General features: G+C 45.5%; 1 protein-coding gene across 7 annotated transcripts in view; it reads left to right on the top strand.

Annotated features, from left to right (window-relative positions):
• klhl17 (kelch-like family member 17) overlaps positions 1 to 15891 on the top strand; it is an 83276-nt gene that overhangs the window by 37731 nt on the left and 29654 nt on the right. For all 7 annotated transcript variants that reach the window (XM_043676136.1, XM_043676140.1, XM_043676139.1 and 4 more), the window contains 5 exons: positions 1274 to 1495; positions 3078 to 3194; positions 5785 to 5998; positions 10594 to 10738; positions 14632 to 14799. In XM_043676136.1, the coding sequence (XP_043532071.1) occupies positions 1274 to 1495; positions 3078 to 3194; positions 5785 to 5998; positions 10594 to 10738; positions 14632 to 14799 (866 nt within the window). The remainder of the gene's footprint in view (positions 1 to 1273; positions 1496 to 3077; positions 3195 to 5784; positions 5999 to 10593; positions 10739 to 14631; positions 14800 to 15891) is intronic.

Genomic DNA, 15891 nt, shown 5'->3' with positions numbered 1-15891 from the left:
TCTTTCTCTCTTTCTCTCTTTCTCTCTTTCTCTCTTTCTCTCTTTCTCTCTTTCTCTCTTTCTCTCTTTCTCTCTTTCTCTCTTTCTCTCTTTCTCTCTTTCTCTCTTTCTCTCTTTCTCTCTTTCTCTCTTTCTCTCTTTCTCTCTTTCTCTCTTTCTCTCTTTCTCTCTTTCTCTCTTTCTCTCTTTCTCTCTTTCTCTCTTTCTCTCTTTCTCTCTTTCTCTCTTTCTCTCTTTCTCTCTTTCTCTCTTTCTCTCTTTCTCTCTTTCTCTCTTTCTCTCTTTCTCTCTTTCTCTCTTTCTCTCTTTCTCTCTTTCTCTCTTTCTCTCTTTCTCTCTTTCTCTCTTTCTCTCTTTCTCTCTTTCTCTCTTTCTCTCTTTCTCTCTTTCTCTCTTTCTCTCTCGTAAACTGACTTTGTCTATGAGATTCAGTAATATTTTATGAAAGTGCCTGGTAATCTGATCCTACACTGGGCTTCTGATGAATACAGTTACCCCTGAATGCCAACATCATGGTAGTGTGAATCACATGGGGCTTGTATCCAACTAGGAATGCTGATTAGCTAGCCTTTAAAACTCTCAATTTCTTTCTAGTGTGAAACTAAACAGACAGATTTTGTAAACTAAGCTAACAGTGCACGGGACGTTAGAGACTGAGAATCTATCCACTGTCAGCTGAGGTATTTTAGTCATTGTCAGGTGTGGGGTAAAAATGCCTTTAATCATCTTCCCAATGAAACCATTTGGGACTCACAGCCATCACAGGGCAAGGTCTGTATTAGCAGAGTCGGATGAAGTTGTATGACCCGTTCCTTTGTCCATTTTCCCCTCAATTTCAGGGACAATTCCAGAACACAGCCATCTCATAGAATAGAATCCCTACAGTGTGGAAACAGGCCATTTGGTCCAACATGTCCACACCGACCCTTCAAACAGTAACCCATCCAGACCCATTCCCCGATCCTGTTATTCTACATTTCCCTTGACTAATGCACCTAACACTATGGGCAATTTAGCATGGCCAATCCATCTAACCTGCACATCTTTGGATTCTGGGAGGAAACCGGAGCACCCGGAAGAAACCCACGCAGACACAGGGAGAACGTACAAACTCCACACAGACAGTCACCTGAGGGTAGAACCAAACCTGGCTCCCTGGCGCTGTAAGGCAGCAGTGCTAACCACTCAGCCACTGTGCCAGTCCATCTGATGGAACCTTACAACTGTGACGGTGTATTTTGAGACAGGATGTTATGCTCTTTTTGCCCCACAGACACTGCTCCCTGCAGCGAGCCTCCTGCAGCTGAATGGGGTTCGGGATGCCTGTTGTAAGTTCCTCCTGAGCCAACTCGATCCGTCCAACTGTCTGGGAATCCGAGGATTTGCTGATACACATTCCTGCAGCGACCTGCTCAAATCTGCACACAAGTACGTGCTCCAGCACTTTGTGGAGGTTTCCAAGACTGAGGAGTTTATGCTGCTGCCATTGAAACAGGTACTGACTGAAGGACCGGGTTTGAACTTGCATGTGGTGCCATGGCTTATCAGCCTGTCCTTGGATTATCCTCATAATACATTTTCATTTCTTCCTGTTACAGGGCATTATTTTATCCCTTTTAGGGACTGTTCCACCCTCAAAGAATTTCACAGAATGATAGTGTCCCTACAGCTTGGAAGTAGGCCATTCAAGTACACACTCAACCCCCTAATAAGCATCCCATCCCCCCCCATCCTTCTAACAAACGTAAGTATTCGCCCAGCCTGCACACCCCTGGACTCTACGGGCAATTTCCCCTGGCCATTCCACCTAACCTCCCTTTGGACTGTGGGAGGAGATCAGAGGAAACGCACGCAGACACAGGGAGAATGTGCAAACTCCACACAGACAGTTGCCTGAGGCTGCAATCGAACCCAGGGTCCTTATGCTGTGAGGCAGCAGTGCTGACCACTGAGCCACCATGCCACCCCTTTGTTTCAATTTATTTCAGATGCTCCAAAAGCCACAGTGGCTGCACACTCCTAATGCAACTCGCATGTACCCGAATCAGCAAGGTCCAGATTCAGAAAGACCTCCTTGGTCCATAGCAACAGTAAAGCACGTTGTGTGAGCTGGTGTCAGGCTGCCCTTGTTGGGAGTCATGTTATAGTGCAGTAAGAGTTGCTTCCAGGTTAATGGACTGTTTGGACAGCCTGTCTTACCCATTGTTCCTGCTTTATGCTTGGAACCTCGGGTTTGGCCCTGTTGGGCTCTCAATAGTGCTCAATAGTACTCAGAATGGAAAAGTAGCAAGGTGACCAGTAGGACAGGCAAGACTGAAGATGTAGGATTTAAGTGTTGGGAGGTTGATTAACAAATAGCCACTAAAATAAAACAAAGAACTGCAGATGCTAGAAATGTGAAACCGAAACTGAAATTGCACGAGAAACCTGGCAGGTCTGGCAGCATGCGTGGAGAGAGAAAATGGAGTTGAAATTTTGATTCCAGTGACCCTTCTTCTGAACGGCTAATAAATAGCCGTTGTCATGCTAAAAGGATTCTTGATCCTTCCTAATTTAGCACATTGTGCTTGAGACCTAAATGGCAGCCGTAGAGTTAGCTGCAACTCTCAACAATCCATACGCTGGGCGGGGCAGGAAGTGAGATGTCTCGTTTCCTGCTTTGTCAGGTAATGGTTTAGAAAGAGTTTACACTGAGGATGCAGTAAACTGCACGATTACAAGAAACAGTCTTTATGAAATCTGGATGGAGACCGATGTATCATCCCTGGTTCCTGCTAGGTGTAGTTACATAGATAAACTAGTCAATGGTATCTATGGCTATCCTGCAATAAACTACATAATCTTATAAAGACTCAATCATGGTCTATCCTCTACCAATACAGAACTGTAGCAGATGCTGGGTGGGTCTCTGTTGTCAAATAAACTGATGTTAAAGGTGAATAACAGCACCCTGTACAAAGTCACAAAGAGTGAGCATGTCTATAAAACTCCATATGGCTTCAAGAGCAAATGTGGGGAAGGAAATTTGGAGAAAACGATATCAGCAAGTCAATAAATGATCATTCTGATTTTCACAGGTGCTAGATCTTATCTCCAGTGACAACCTGAATGTTCCTTCTGAAGAAGAGGTGTACAGGGCTGTGCTGAGCTGGGTCAAACACGATGTGGACGGAAGGCGCCAGCACGTACCCAGAGTAAGAAACCAATCGAAATGGTTAACCTCATGCAGACGCTTAGGACTCAATCACCTGAAAAGACCAGAGAAACTGTGACTGTCCTGCTAACAACAGAGCTAGTTCAGGGGATATTTGTTCTAAGCACTGGTGTCCTGTTGGTGTGGATACAATAACAGTTCAGGAGATCAGGAGGCAGAATTAGTTTGAGTGGAGGTCAGGAGGGGAAAGCAGTCACAAGGGGAGTGGTCAACAAATACCCCAGCGAATCCTGATGTGGGTTGAAGTACAGATGAAGAAATATTGTGTGCTTATGATAAAGGGATAACAATAATCATAGGTGACTCTAATCTACATGCAACGTAGAAAGATCAGATTGGTGGTAGTAATCTTTATCAAATAATACTTTCCAGATAGTTTCTTACAAAAGCACGTTCTGGAGTTAACCAGAGAGCAGGATATATTTGACTTGGTGTTGTGTAATGTGACCAGATCAATTCAAATTTTCGGATTAAAGGTACCCTGAGGTAGCAGGTAATATAACTGAAATAGATGCCCAGTTTGAAAGAGAGAAGACTGGGGACTTTAAATTTAAATAAGGGCACTGGTGTAACCATAGCAACTGAGCTAGATGAAGTGAACTGACATATTAATCAAGGACACTGATTGATTGATTAATAAACACATGCAGCAAATATTTCAAGGATTTTTTGGAATATTCACATTTATTTCCACTACAATGAAAGATTTGAAAGGAAGGACACACCATCATTTGTTAATCAAAGATAGGGAAAGCATTAGATTTAAGGAAAAAGTGTATTAACTGCAGAAAAATGAGTGGCAGGGCAGAATATAAAAAAAAGACTGAAAAGTTAATCTGGAGGAAGACATTCAAGTGAGAGACAGTTAGCTAGAAATGTAAAAACGGACAGCAACATTTCCTAAAAAGGAGGGACAAAGGGTAAAGGGAGTGTTGATCCTCTAGAGGGTAAGAGTAGACAGTAAATAGTAAGAAAATATCAGATAAAATGAGCAAATACCTTGCTTCTGTTTTGGCCATAGAGGATTTTTAAAAATTTGAATAACAGCTGTAAATCAGGAGGTGGAAGGGAGAGGGGAGCTTAGTAAAATGGTGATCAGGAGGGTGGTGGTAATGAACAAACTGATGGAGCTGTGGGTTGGCAAGACTCCAGATCCTGAAGGACTTCATCCTGGGGTCTTAAGGGAGTGGTTAATGAGGTAGGAGGTGTGCTGGTATTAATTTTCCAGAATTCCCTCGATTTAGGAAAGGGTCCAATAAACAGGAAAGTAACAAATATAATCCAAGATTCAAACCAGGAGGGAGGGTGAGAAAACCAGAAACTATCGGCCAGTAGGTTTGACATCAGTCGTGGTTAGTCTTATTTTTAATAAAAAGACTGGTTTCGATTGGTTTCTTACTGGGCACCTCACAAAACTCCAGGTAATTGGGAAATGTCAGCATGGTTTCATGAAAGAAAGGTTTAACCAATTGTTGAGTCTTTTTATGGGAGTAACATCTGTGGATGAAGGGGAGCTGGTAGATGTACCAGGCTTGGATTTCCAGAAGGCACTGAGTAAGGTGCCATATCAAAGGTTAGTCGGGGGAAAACAAAGCTCATGGTGTCAGGGGTAATACATGAGTGGGGTAAGAGAATTGGGCAGCTGGCAGATAACACAGGTACAGTAAGAAGGTCTTTGAGTGGCAAGATATGGCAAGTGAAAGCCCATAGGGGTCTGTGTGGGGGTCTCAACTTCTAACAATTTATGTCAATGATTTAAATAACAAGATCAAAAACCCAGATGACTCGAAAGATTTGAGGAATATCTGTTGTGAAAAAGACAGAAGGAGTTTGCAGAATTGAGTGGGAGCGAATCTGGCAGATGGAGTATAATGTGTTTAAACATGAGGTTGCTCACTTTAGCAGGAATATAAAAAAAGTAGGATATTACTCAAATGGAGGGATGACTGTGGGAATCCAAGGTTTTCTTGTGCTCAAAACACAGGAAGTTAGGATCGAGAAGGCTGAAGGGATGCTGTGCTTTATTACATGAGGAATTGAACAATCTAACCTCTTAAAAAGTGAGGTGAGTACAGTGCACTCCTCAACGTGCAGGCCTTTTAATTCAATCACATAAGATCCAAACAGCTAATTGGACGTTTTGTGATCCCTGCTGATTACAGTCTGTTTCTTAATTTTGCACAGACAACATCTCCCCAGGTTGAACCCTAGAGAGTAATTGGGAATTTCAGGATACTGGGAAATTGCCATCCGTTACAGGGTTAGAAAGAGAACTGGTTGTCTCTCAGACCAAACTATGTCCAAGTGTAGCACCCAGGAGAAACTCCTGGGCAAAGAAATACCCGTTTGCTCTCAGAGAAAGGCAGTGTCTCCAGCACCCAGGGTTGGTGGCAGTTCTTGGCAATTGCACCTTTTCAAATCCATCTGGTTGTCTGAAGTTGGAGTCTGCGCGTTTGATTTGGTTGTCGATTCTCTGGCGAACCACAATCTTCGGCAGATGGTTATTTTGGAAAGGTGTGCCCCGTTTGATTTGGGACCAATTGAAACTCTGCCCTTTGTTTGTTGTGCAGCTGATGAAATGTGTCCGTCTGCCTCTCCTGACTCGCGATTTTCTGATGAGTAATGTTGACACGGAACTTCTGGTCAGACACCACTCAGAGTGCAAAGACCTCCTAATCGAAGCCCTCAAATATCACCTAATGCCTGAACAGCGGGGAGTCCTCAGCAATACCCGGACCAGGCCTCGGCGCTGTGAAGGGGCCAGCCCTGTCCTCTTCGCAGTCGGTAAGTAAAATGCTTAGCAGCCGTCACTCTCTGCTCCCCATATCTTTGCTTTCCATTTGCTGGTGGGACATGGGTGTTGCTGGTTGGGCCAGCTTTTATTGCCCTCTCCATCACTGCATCTTGCGTGGGGGTGAGCTGCCCTCTTGAGCCACTGCGGTCCATGTGCTGTGGGTGGATCCAAAGTGCCCTTAGAGAGGGAATTCCAGGATTGTGACCCAGCGACAGTGAAGTAACACCGATATATTTCCGAGTGGGTGGTGAGTGGCTCAGAGAGGAACTTGTGGATGATGGTGTTCCCAAGTATCTGTTGCCCTTGTCCTTCTGCATGGACATGATTGTGGGTTTTGAATATTTGGTGAGTTTCTGCAGTGTGTCTTGTAGATGGTACACACTGCTGCTACTGAGCAGAGGTGGTGGAGGGAGTGGATGCTTGTGGATGTGGTGCGAGTCAAGCAGACTGCTTTATCCTGGATGGTGTCGAGCTTCTTTCAGTGTTGTTGGAGCTGTACCTATCCAGGCAAGTGGGGAGTGTTCCATCACACTCCTGACCTGTACCTTGATGATGGCGGACAGGCTTTGGAAAGCCAAGAGGTGACTTACTCACTGCAGCACCTCTAGCCTCTGACCTCACCATGGTGTATATATGATGAGTCCAGTTGAGTTTCTGGTCAATGATAACCCCCAGGATGTTTATAGTGGAGGATTCAGTGATGGTAAAGCCATTGAATGTCAAGGGTGGTGAATAGATTGTCTTTTATTGGGGATGGCATTTGTGTGGTGTGAATGTCACTTACCACTTGTCAGCCCAAATATACCGTATAACATTAATATGTGTAGAGTACAGGGTTAATGTAAATCAGACAGTGATGTAATCTCATCACAGAGAGAACACGCTCTGATAGGAAGTTTGAGCTGGAGAGCTGTCAGCTGCAACCAGGGATTGGTTTGGGAACATTCTTCATTCTCGCTCTATTGACCTGAGAGCAAGAGTGAGGACTTTGTTGGGCAGGGAGATGGAAGAACTTAACATGAATGGGATCATAGGGGCCGTTTGAAGGTTCGATCCTGTCCCATCACCCTGTTTTGGTCCTGGCTGAAGGGAGATTGGAATTTAGGATCTTTCCCTGGAGAGGAATCAACCACACAGCTCAAAATGTGCAGTGGGGTTTGTAAAAGGTGCAGGAGAGACGGCAGACTTTGGGGTGTGAAGGTTTTGTTTAGGATTTCAGCAGCACAGACAAAGACAATGCAGATTGGATTCTGAATTCACCAAAAGGTCAGGTTTGTTGACCTTTTTGCTATTGCTGGTTATACTTCCTTTTCCCCTGTTTATGCTCACAGCCCAATACACTATCTACTGCATAAGGGGATGTTACCCTCCTGACAGAGTCACGAATTGGCCGATGCTCTTTAGGAATAAGAGGTTGCCTATTTAAGACAAAAATTAAGAAGAGTTTGATCTTGGAAGGTCGTGAATTCCCTATCCTAGAGTGATGGAGGCCTGAAATAGAGTTCAAGCCTGAAATAGAGTTTTGAACATTAGGGGAGCCAATTGCCTTGGAGAACAGGTTCAGATCAGCTGTGACCTTATTGAACAGCACAGCAGGATTGAGGGACCGAATTTCTATGTCGTGTACAATATGGATGATAAATCTCTCTAAGAAATAATACACAGGTTTTTTTCTCTGCAACGTTACCACAATATCAATAACACAGAATATGAATAAATGTCCTGCAACGTTAACAACTTTATTCAGAGGACATCAGGAGTCTCAAACTTGCTCTGCAATTCCGTAAGATCGAGGGTGGTCTGATTACTCTACATCCTTGCCTACTCTTTTACCCCCTTCTTTGCTTTAACAATAGTCAAAGACTCGTCCGTTTGAAGATTTCCAAAAGCTCGTGACTCACCGCATGGAATAGGAATTCTCCTCCTCTCTGACTTAAAGGGGTGACCCCTTATGTTGGAACAGTGGGCCCCAGACCCAGATTCTGTCACAGGAGGAAGCAGAACTATGTTTTAAGAGATAAGCCACGTTAAGGCCGAAGATTATCGCTGTTATCAATGGGGAGATCTGGAGGTTAATTGCTTTTTGACGGGGAGATCTGCAGACTGGCAAGAGCTTATGAATTCCTAGCCGCAGGTCAGATGTAAACACCGTAACTTAACTACATCCCCCTCATTGTTTTTTCATTATTCTATGCTTTTGACACATGGCAGAATGATATCTGAAGTGTGATGGATGCTGGCCAGATGTGAAACTAGTTACTCAATCCAGTTGGGGAAGTGTTGGCAGCTGTGGGATCTTCAGGAGCTGACTGCTCCAATCTGTTTTTGGCTGGCCATGGTTACGATGGCATACGTTGAGGATATTTGCAGCTCACGTGAGAGAAAAGAGATTAATTGGTTGTCAGCGTACAGAACAGAGAGAACGCGCAGAAAGAGGACTCTGACAAATTGCTTTACAAGAAAAAATGCTGATTAAATCATTATACATATCTAGATTTAGATTCCACCCTGCTGTCTTTATTTATAACCTGCACTTGTTTCAAATACTCAGCAACCTTTTGCTTCTTCTGAGCTTCCCAGTAAAACTCTCCGATTTTCCTGCAATGATGCCACAATGTTACTAACACGGAATATGAATGAAAGTGTTAAAAATTTTGTTCAGGTAATATCAGTAGCTGACAGTATGTTACTAATCTGCAATTAGCAGCGCATTTAAATACATTTAACAACCACTTGAAGTTGTTCAATTCCCTCGCATGTTCCAATTCACTGCTTGCTCTGTGTGGCCAACAGTAGTGCGACTGAGGTTTGGATTTGAAGACGCAGGGTTGAACTGGGGACAGTGTTCAGTGGGGTGAGGTGAATTGGGGGCGAGGATGAAGGATTTGTGGTGAAAACTGAACAGGGTTTGGGGTTTGGTCCTTTGACTATTTTAGCACATCCTCTCTGGCATCTCTCACTTGGTAGCCTAGTCTTTTTCTCACGCCATTCAAGCAAGTAGGGGGAGGCAGTTTCTATTAGGTGGCCATTTTTCAGATTTTGCCATCATTTAGAAGTCACGTAACTGCAGCATAATGGAGCCAATCAATGTCTGACTCCAGGATTTCAGCTATTACTGTTTGATTAGATTGATTTGAAATATTTGAGTGAAGTTTGAGGGTTGTTGGAGTTTTGCTAACATTAGCCTTTTGACATCTGGTCTATTTGACCTGTCCCTGTTGCTGGAAGGAGTTAGTGTGTTTTAAATAATAGATTTTCTCAACCCACATCCTTAACCATCTAGAAGGATAAGGCCAACGGATATGTGGGAGCACCATCTCCTGCAAGTTCCTCTCTGAGCTACTGACTGTCTTGACATGGAAATGTAATCTTTCAATGTCCCACGATCAAAATCCAGGAATTCTCTTCCTAACACAAAATGGACTGTGGAAGTTCAAGAATACAGTTCACCACCACCTTCTTGAGGGCAACTAGAGAATGGGCAATAAATACAGGCCCAACCAATGATGCTGACGTCACATGAACGAATAAAAGGAAAAATGAGGTGAGAGCAGGAATATTCCATCAAAACATCTCAGTCAGAATATATCAGCCGTTTGTGGAGATTTTGTGAAACCCAAGTGTTTCTGTTGGCCCCCTCCCCCCAACCGCCCATGGGGTTAGGGGAATCTGGGCTCAGAGCGGGCAGACATGTGCAGCTCCTTGCAAAAGATTTGAGTGAACAGAGTCAGCTCCTGGGTTGAGAATAAAGTCCATTCACAAGTTGAGTCACAAATGCAGAACAATGTAAAGCAGAATATACTGGCAACATTTTTACGTCGGGTCTAATTACACCCTCCTCTGGGATCGTGTTAGTAAGTACAAACGTTCAAAAGTTGGCCGTTTGTAAATTGGGAAACCCCGTACCTTTCCTTAGCCCCACCAGTCAATGCCCCCCAACGGAGAATGTACAGGAAGAGCATCAGAGCACCAGTGTGATGGCTGCCACAGACGAGCAGCCTGTGGACACTCCATTGGCACACAGATGCAACATCAGGGTTGGCCATTAGGGTGACACACAGGAGAAAACTGTTGGTGCCCGTGAAAGTTTACACCAGAGCTTTCAGGAGAGGACAACTGCAACTTGAAACAAGAACAAGAGGACATAGCCTCAAAGTTAAGGGGGAGCAGACTTCGGACTGAATTGAGAAGGAACTTCTTCAGCCAGAGGGTTGTAAATCTGTAGCATTCCCTGCCCAGGGAAGTCGTTGAGGCTTCCTCATTGAATTTTTTTTTAAAGGCAAAGATAGATAAATTTTGAACAGTGAAGGAATTAAGGGTTATGGTGAGAGGGCGGGTAAGTGGAGCCACGAGACGATCAGCCATGATCTTATTGAATGGCAGAGCAGGCTCGAGGGGGGCCAGGTGACCTACTCCTGCTCCTAGATCTTTTGCAGGAGAAATCCTGTTTCATTAATGGCCACTGAACCAACCTGACCCGCAGGTTCAATAACCTGCCAAATGCCATCTGTGTGACTGCTGGATTTGGGTATTGATTGGCACTGGGGCACTCCTGTTAACTGTCTGTCTGTTTGTTTGTTTGCAGGTGGTGGTAGCCTATTTGCTATCCACGGAGATTGTGAAGCCTATGACACAAGGACAGACAGGTGGCACATGGTAGCCTCCATGTCGACTCGGCGCGCGCGGGTAGGCGTAGCGGCGATTGGGAACAGGCTGTACGCAGTTGGGGGGTAAGCAACAGCACTTCTTCCACCAGACTTCAGCCTCGGTCACCGCTCAAAGCAAAGTGTTACTGACTGTTACCAGCTCCATCATGGTTGGCAGGTCCCCTCCTGGCACCTTGCCCTGCCACCGCAGGAATTGTAAAACCTGCACCCCCCCCCACACCCCTCACCTCTGTCCAAGGCCCCAAAGGAGACTTCCATATTTATCAAAGTTTCACCTGCACTTCCACACATGTCATTTACTGTATCCATTACTCCCGTGAGGAGACTGGACGCCTACTCGCAGAGCACTTCAGAGAACATCTCTGGGACACCCGCACCAATCACCCCCACCGCCCCGTGGCTGAACTCCCCTTCCCACTCTGCCAAGGACATGCAGGTCCTGGGCCTCCTCCATCGCCACTCCCTCACCACCCAATGCCTGGAGGAAGAATGCCTCATCTTCTGCCTCGGGACCCTTCCATCCCATGGCATCAGTGTGGACTTCACTAGTTTCCTCATTCCCCTTCCCACCACCTTACCTCAGAATCAACCTTCCAGCTCAGCACCATCCTCATGACCTGTCCCACCTGTCCATCTTCCTTCCCACCTATCCGCTCCATCCTCCCCTCCGACCTATCACCTTTACTCCCACCTCCATCCACCAATTGCACTCTCAGCTACTTTCCCCCCGGCCCCACCCACCTCCCATTTATCTCTCCACCCCCGAGGCTCCCAGCCCCATTCCTGATGAAGGGCTCCGGCCCGAAATGTCGATTGTCCTGCTCCTCAGATGCTGCCTGACCTGCTGTGCATTTCCAGCACCACACTCTTGACTCATGGGTGGCAGGGGCAGACTTAGTCGGCTGAATGGCCTAACCTTTGTTTCCACTTCTTCTGGTCTAAAGCCATGTTCTGTTCATGGTAGACCAATGGTTTGTGTCAGCAAGATCTACTGTAGGAAGGCAGTTTAGAAGCTTTAGGGAGGCTGGTTGGAAAAGTTAGTAATTTATCACAGTCGGGGTTTGGATGATGTATTAGCTTCGGGAAAGAATGAACGCTAGTTCAAATTCTGAAAGTTTTGTTTTGCACTGATTAACGTATCAAATTTCAATTTTGATATGATCACCTATTTATCCTGATAACTGTGGGGTTTTTTTAATGCTTGAAGGAAGTCTACATTATGCAGCTTAGACCATCTGTTTGGTTACTCTCCATTTCTGGAATTTACAAATATTAACAGAACGAGATGGGCAAGCGAGAAACAGTTTCCATGGGATGGGGATGAGTCGTTTAAAAATTCGACCCAAGGCTTACAGGATCAAAATGAGGAAATACATCTGCACAAACACACACACAGGATGGGAGAGGTTTGCAAATCTCTTTCACAAACGGCAACCGATGCTCGACTGGTTGTAAATTTTAAATCTGGGATCGCTTGTTAACCAAATTTCTTTACAATGGTTCGCGTGTGGAATGAACTTCCTGCGGAAGTGGTGGATGTGCGTGCAACTACAACATTTAAAAGACATTTGGATAAGTAAATGAATCGGAAAAGTTTGGAGGGATATGGGCCAGGAGCAGGCAGGTGGGACTAGTTTAGCTGGGATTATGGTCAACATGGACTGGTTGAACTATACTGGTTGCTGTATGATTCTGTGGTACGAGACATAGGTAGGATACATAGACTTTGTGGAGCAAAGCATTAACGGGATCAACACTTTAATAATCGCAGCTGAGTGTAAGGAGCTATATCATGACAGTTTCAGATTCAGTGGGACTGAGACCTACTGAAAAAGGCACCAGTTAACCCGTACTCCAGCAGGCTCCTCTATATAATTCATCAGCAATTAATGTTACCAATTTTCATCAGCCTTGTCTCAAACAAAGCACTGGAGATCTGAAAAGAGAACAGAAATTGCTGAAGAAACTCGGCAGGTGTGCAGAGAAAGCAGCTTTACAGTTTTGAGTAGAGTGACCCTTCTTAAGAGTTCCTCCAGCAACTTCTGTTTTTGCTTCCATGAGCCTGTGTTTAGCCCTTATTATTCTAAAGCTGCTAATATAATCTAACAATGTTAGATCACAGATTTTGTTCTAAGGCTTCAGGAGGTGAAACCGCTTGCTCCTGTTCAAGAGGTCTCTCTGCTATTGGCTTGTGTTTGTCTTAACTCTGTTCGTATCCAATCTCTGTTGCCCACTGAGGAGGGGCTGCTTCTGAAAGCAAGATAACAGCAAGTATCTCGGAGAAGCCCGAGGTCTTTCTGAGCTGTTCCACCCCCATGGAAGCAGTTTCTATCTCGCTTATCTATTTTTGTTAATTTGTAAATTGAAAAAATGGACAAAGCAAATGGTATAAGCTGCATAATGCAGCAATGTACAACAACAGCACAATGGCTCAGTGGTTAGCACTGCTGCCACACAGCGCCAGGGACCTGGGTTCAATTCCAGCCTTGGGTACTGTCTGTGTGGAGTTTTCACATTCTCCCCGTGTCTACGTGGGTTTCCTCCAGGTGTTCCAGTTTCCTCCCATAGTCCAAAGATGTGCAGGTTAGGGTGGATTGGCCATGGCGATGGAAAAGTGTCCATAGTGTCCAGGGATGTGTAGGTTAGGTGGATTAGCCATGGGAAATGCAGGGTGACAGGGATAGAGTTGGGGGATGTGAGGGGGGTGGATGTGGGTGAGATGCTCTTTGAAGGGTCGGTATGGACTCGATGGGCCGAATGTCCTGCTTCCACACTATAGGGATTCCATGATTCTCTCCTTCAGTGATAGAATCATATAGCACAGAGACAGACTCTTCAGCCCAACCTGTTCCATGCCGACTGTAAACCAGACATCCCAATCTGATCCATTCCCCTTTGTCAGCATTTAGCCCACCTCCCTCTAAACTCTTCCTATTCATATACCTGTCCAGATGCCTATTAAATATTGCAATTGTACCAGCCTCCACCACTTCCTCTGGCAGCTCATTCCATACATGCACCACCCTCTGTGTGAAAAAGTTACCCCGCAGTGTAGTGATTGAAGGAGATCAGTCAGGTGGATCTCATAGAATGAGTTCCCTGGTTGGGGCTGTCAATCTGGTCCAATCAGGGAGCCCTGGCTGACAGATATAAACAGGAGTGACTCACTCTGAGAGCTGGCTCTGAGTGAACTGCATCAATGTCTTCAGAGAAAAAATACTAAACAGGAGTGTCAGGGGTGTTCTGTTCACTTGGAGCTGGCTCTCATGAAGCTGGATATGTGTCAATGATTTTTCATGTGTAAATGGAGGGTGATGGGATACCAGCTTTTCTGGAGTTACCCCACTCCGGTCCCTTTTAAATCTTTCCCCTTTCACCTTAAACCTGTGCCCTCTAGTTTTGGACTCCCCTAACTTGGGAAATAGACTTTGACTATTCACCCTATCCATGTCTCTCATGATCTTACAAACCTCTATACGGTCACCCTTCACCCTCTGACGGTCCAGGGAAGAAAGCCCCCAGCCTATTCAGCCTCTCCCTATAGCTCAAACCTTCCAACCCTGGCAACATCCTCGTAAATAATTTCTGCACCCTCTCAAGTTTCACAACATCCTTCCTGCGGCAGGCCTGCCAGAGTAAACGTGGCCCAACCAATGTGCTGTACAGCTGCCCAACATGACATCCCAACTCCTCCACTCAGTGCACTGTCCAATAAAGGCAAACTTGCCAAATGCCTTCCTCACTATCCTGCCTACCACCGACTCCACTTACAAGGAACTTTTCATCTTCCACTTTCACCTGCACCCCTAGGTCGCTTTGTTCGGCAACACTCCCCAAGGCCCTCCCATTAACTGTCCTACCCTGGTTTGCCTTACCAAAAAGCAACATCTCTCATTTATCTGAATTAGACAGAGTTTGATGCATGTTCAGTGACTGATGCTACCTTAATTACTCAGGTACGATGGCACTTCTGACTTATCGACTGTTGAATCCTATGATCCGGTAACCAATTCCTGGCAACCAGAGGTAGCCATGGGAACAAGACGGAGCTGCCTTGGAGTGGCAGTGCTACACGGCTTGCTGTATGCGGCGGGAGGTTACGATGGCGCCTCGTGTTTGAACAGGTACTCCTGTTGTGGTTGAACGTTTGCACTGGTACGTTCCCCCCGATTTTCCTCACTCTCCTGAAGGTGCGGAGTGCCTGTGTCTGATTCCAAGGGCGAGCACTGTCCTTTGGTCCACTCCCCACCTACCCCGGCCTTCCCAGGGTGGGAGTGGGGTGGACATAGTAGGAGGCATGGTCAGGAGTTTCTGGGGATTAACCTTTTAAGTGCTTTGATGATCACTATTTGGAGATGCCGGTGTTGGACTGGGGTGTACAAAGTTAAAAATCACACAACACCAGGTTATAGCCCAACAGGTTTAATTGGAAGCACTAGCTTTCAGAGCATCGCTCCTTCATCAGGTGATCGTGGAGGCTCGATCCTAACACACAGAATTTATAGCAAAAATTTACAGTGTGATGTAACTGAAATTATACGTTGAAAAATTGATTGTCTGTTAAGCCTTTCATCTGTTAGAATACCGTGATAGTTTCACTTCTTTAATGTGTAAATAACAAAACCTTTTTTTTTTAAAAAGTTGCATTCTCGGGTTAGCTGTTAACAATGGTGATAGCTAGATGTTGAAGGTGTTGGCCCCTGTGTTCTCAGTCTATGCCATGATGTTTAGATTGATTCTAATCTAAAAAGTGATTCTAATCTAAAACAATCAACAGACAGCAGTGTTCCCTCCCAGTTGGGGAACACTACAGTGGTCCAGGACATTCGGCCTCTGACCTTCGGGTGACCATCCTCCAAGGCAGACTTCGGGACAGGCAGCAGCGAAAAGTGGCCGAGCAGAGGCTGATAGCTAAGTTCGGTACCCATAGGGAGGGCTTCAACCGGGACCTTGGGTTCATGTCACGTTACAGGTGACCACCATTGCACTATACACACAAACAGGTACTCCTACACACACACACACAGTCTCACACACACACAGGCACTCCGATACACACATACACACAGATGCGCACACAGACACCCACACACACTTATAGACACACACACTCCCACACTCAGACATGCACCCCCTCACAGACATAAGACACTTTGCACTCACTATACACACATATACACTTCCTCACACTCACAACCCCCACCCCAGACAGACAC

This window comes from Chiloscyllium plagiosum, chromosome 34, assembly GCF_004010195.1.
Source record: "Chiloscyllium plagiosum isolate BGI_BamShark_2017 chromosome 34, ASM401019v2, whole genome shotgun sequence".
NCBI classification, from domain to species: Eukaryota; Metazoa; Chordata; class Chondrichthyes; order Orectolobiformes; family Hemiscylliidae; genus Chiloscyllium; species Chiloscyllium plagiosum.
This window is presented reverse-complemented; position numbering and strand designations above follow the sequence as displayed.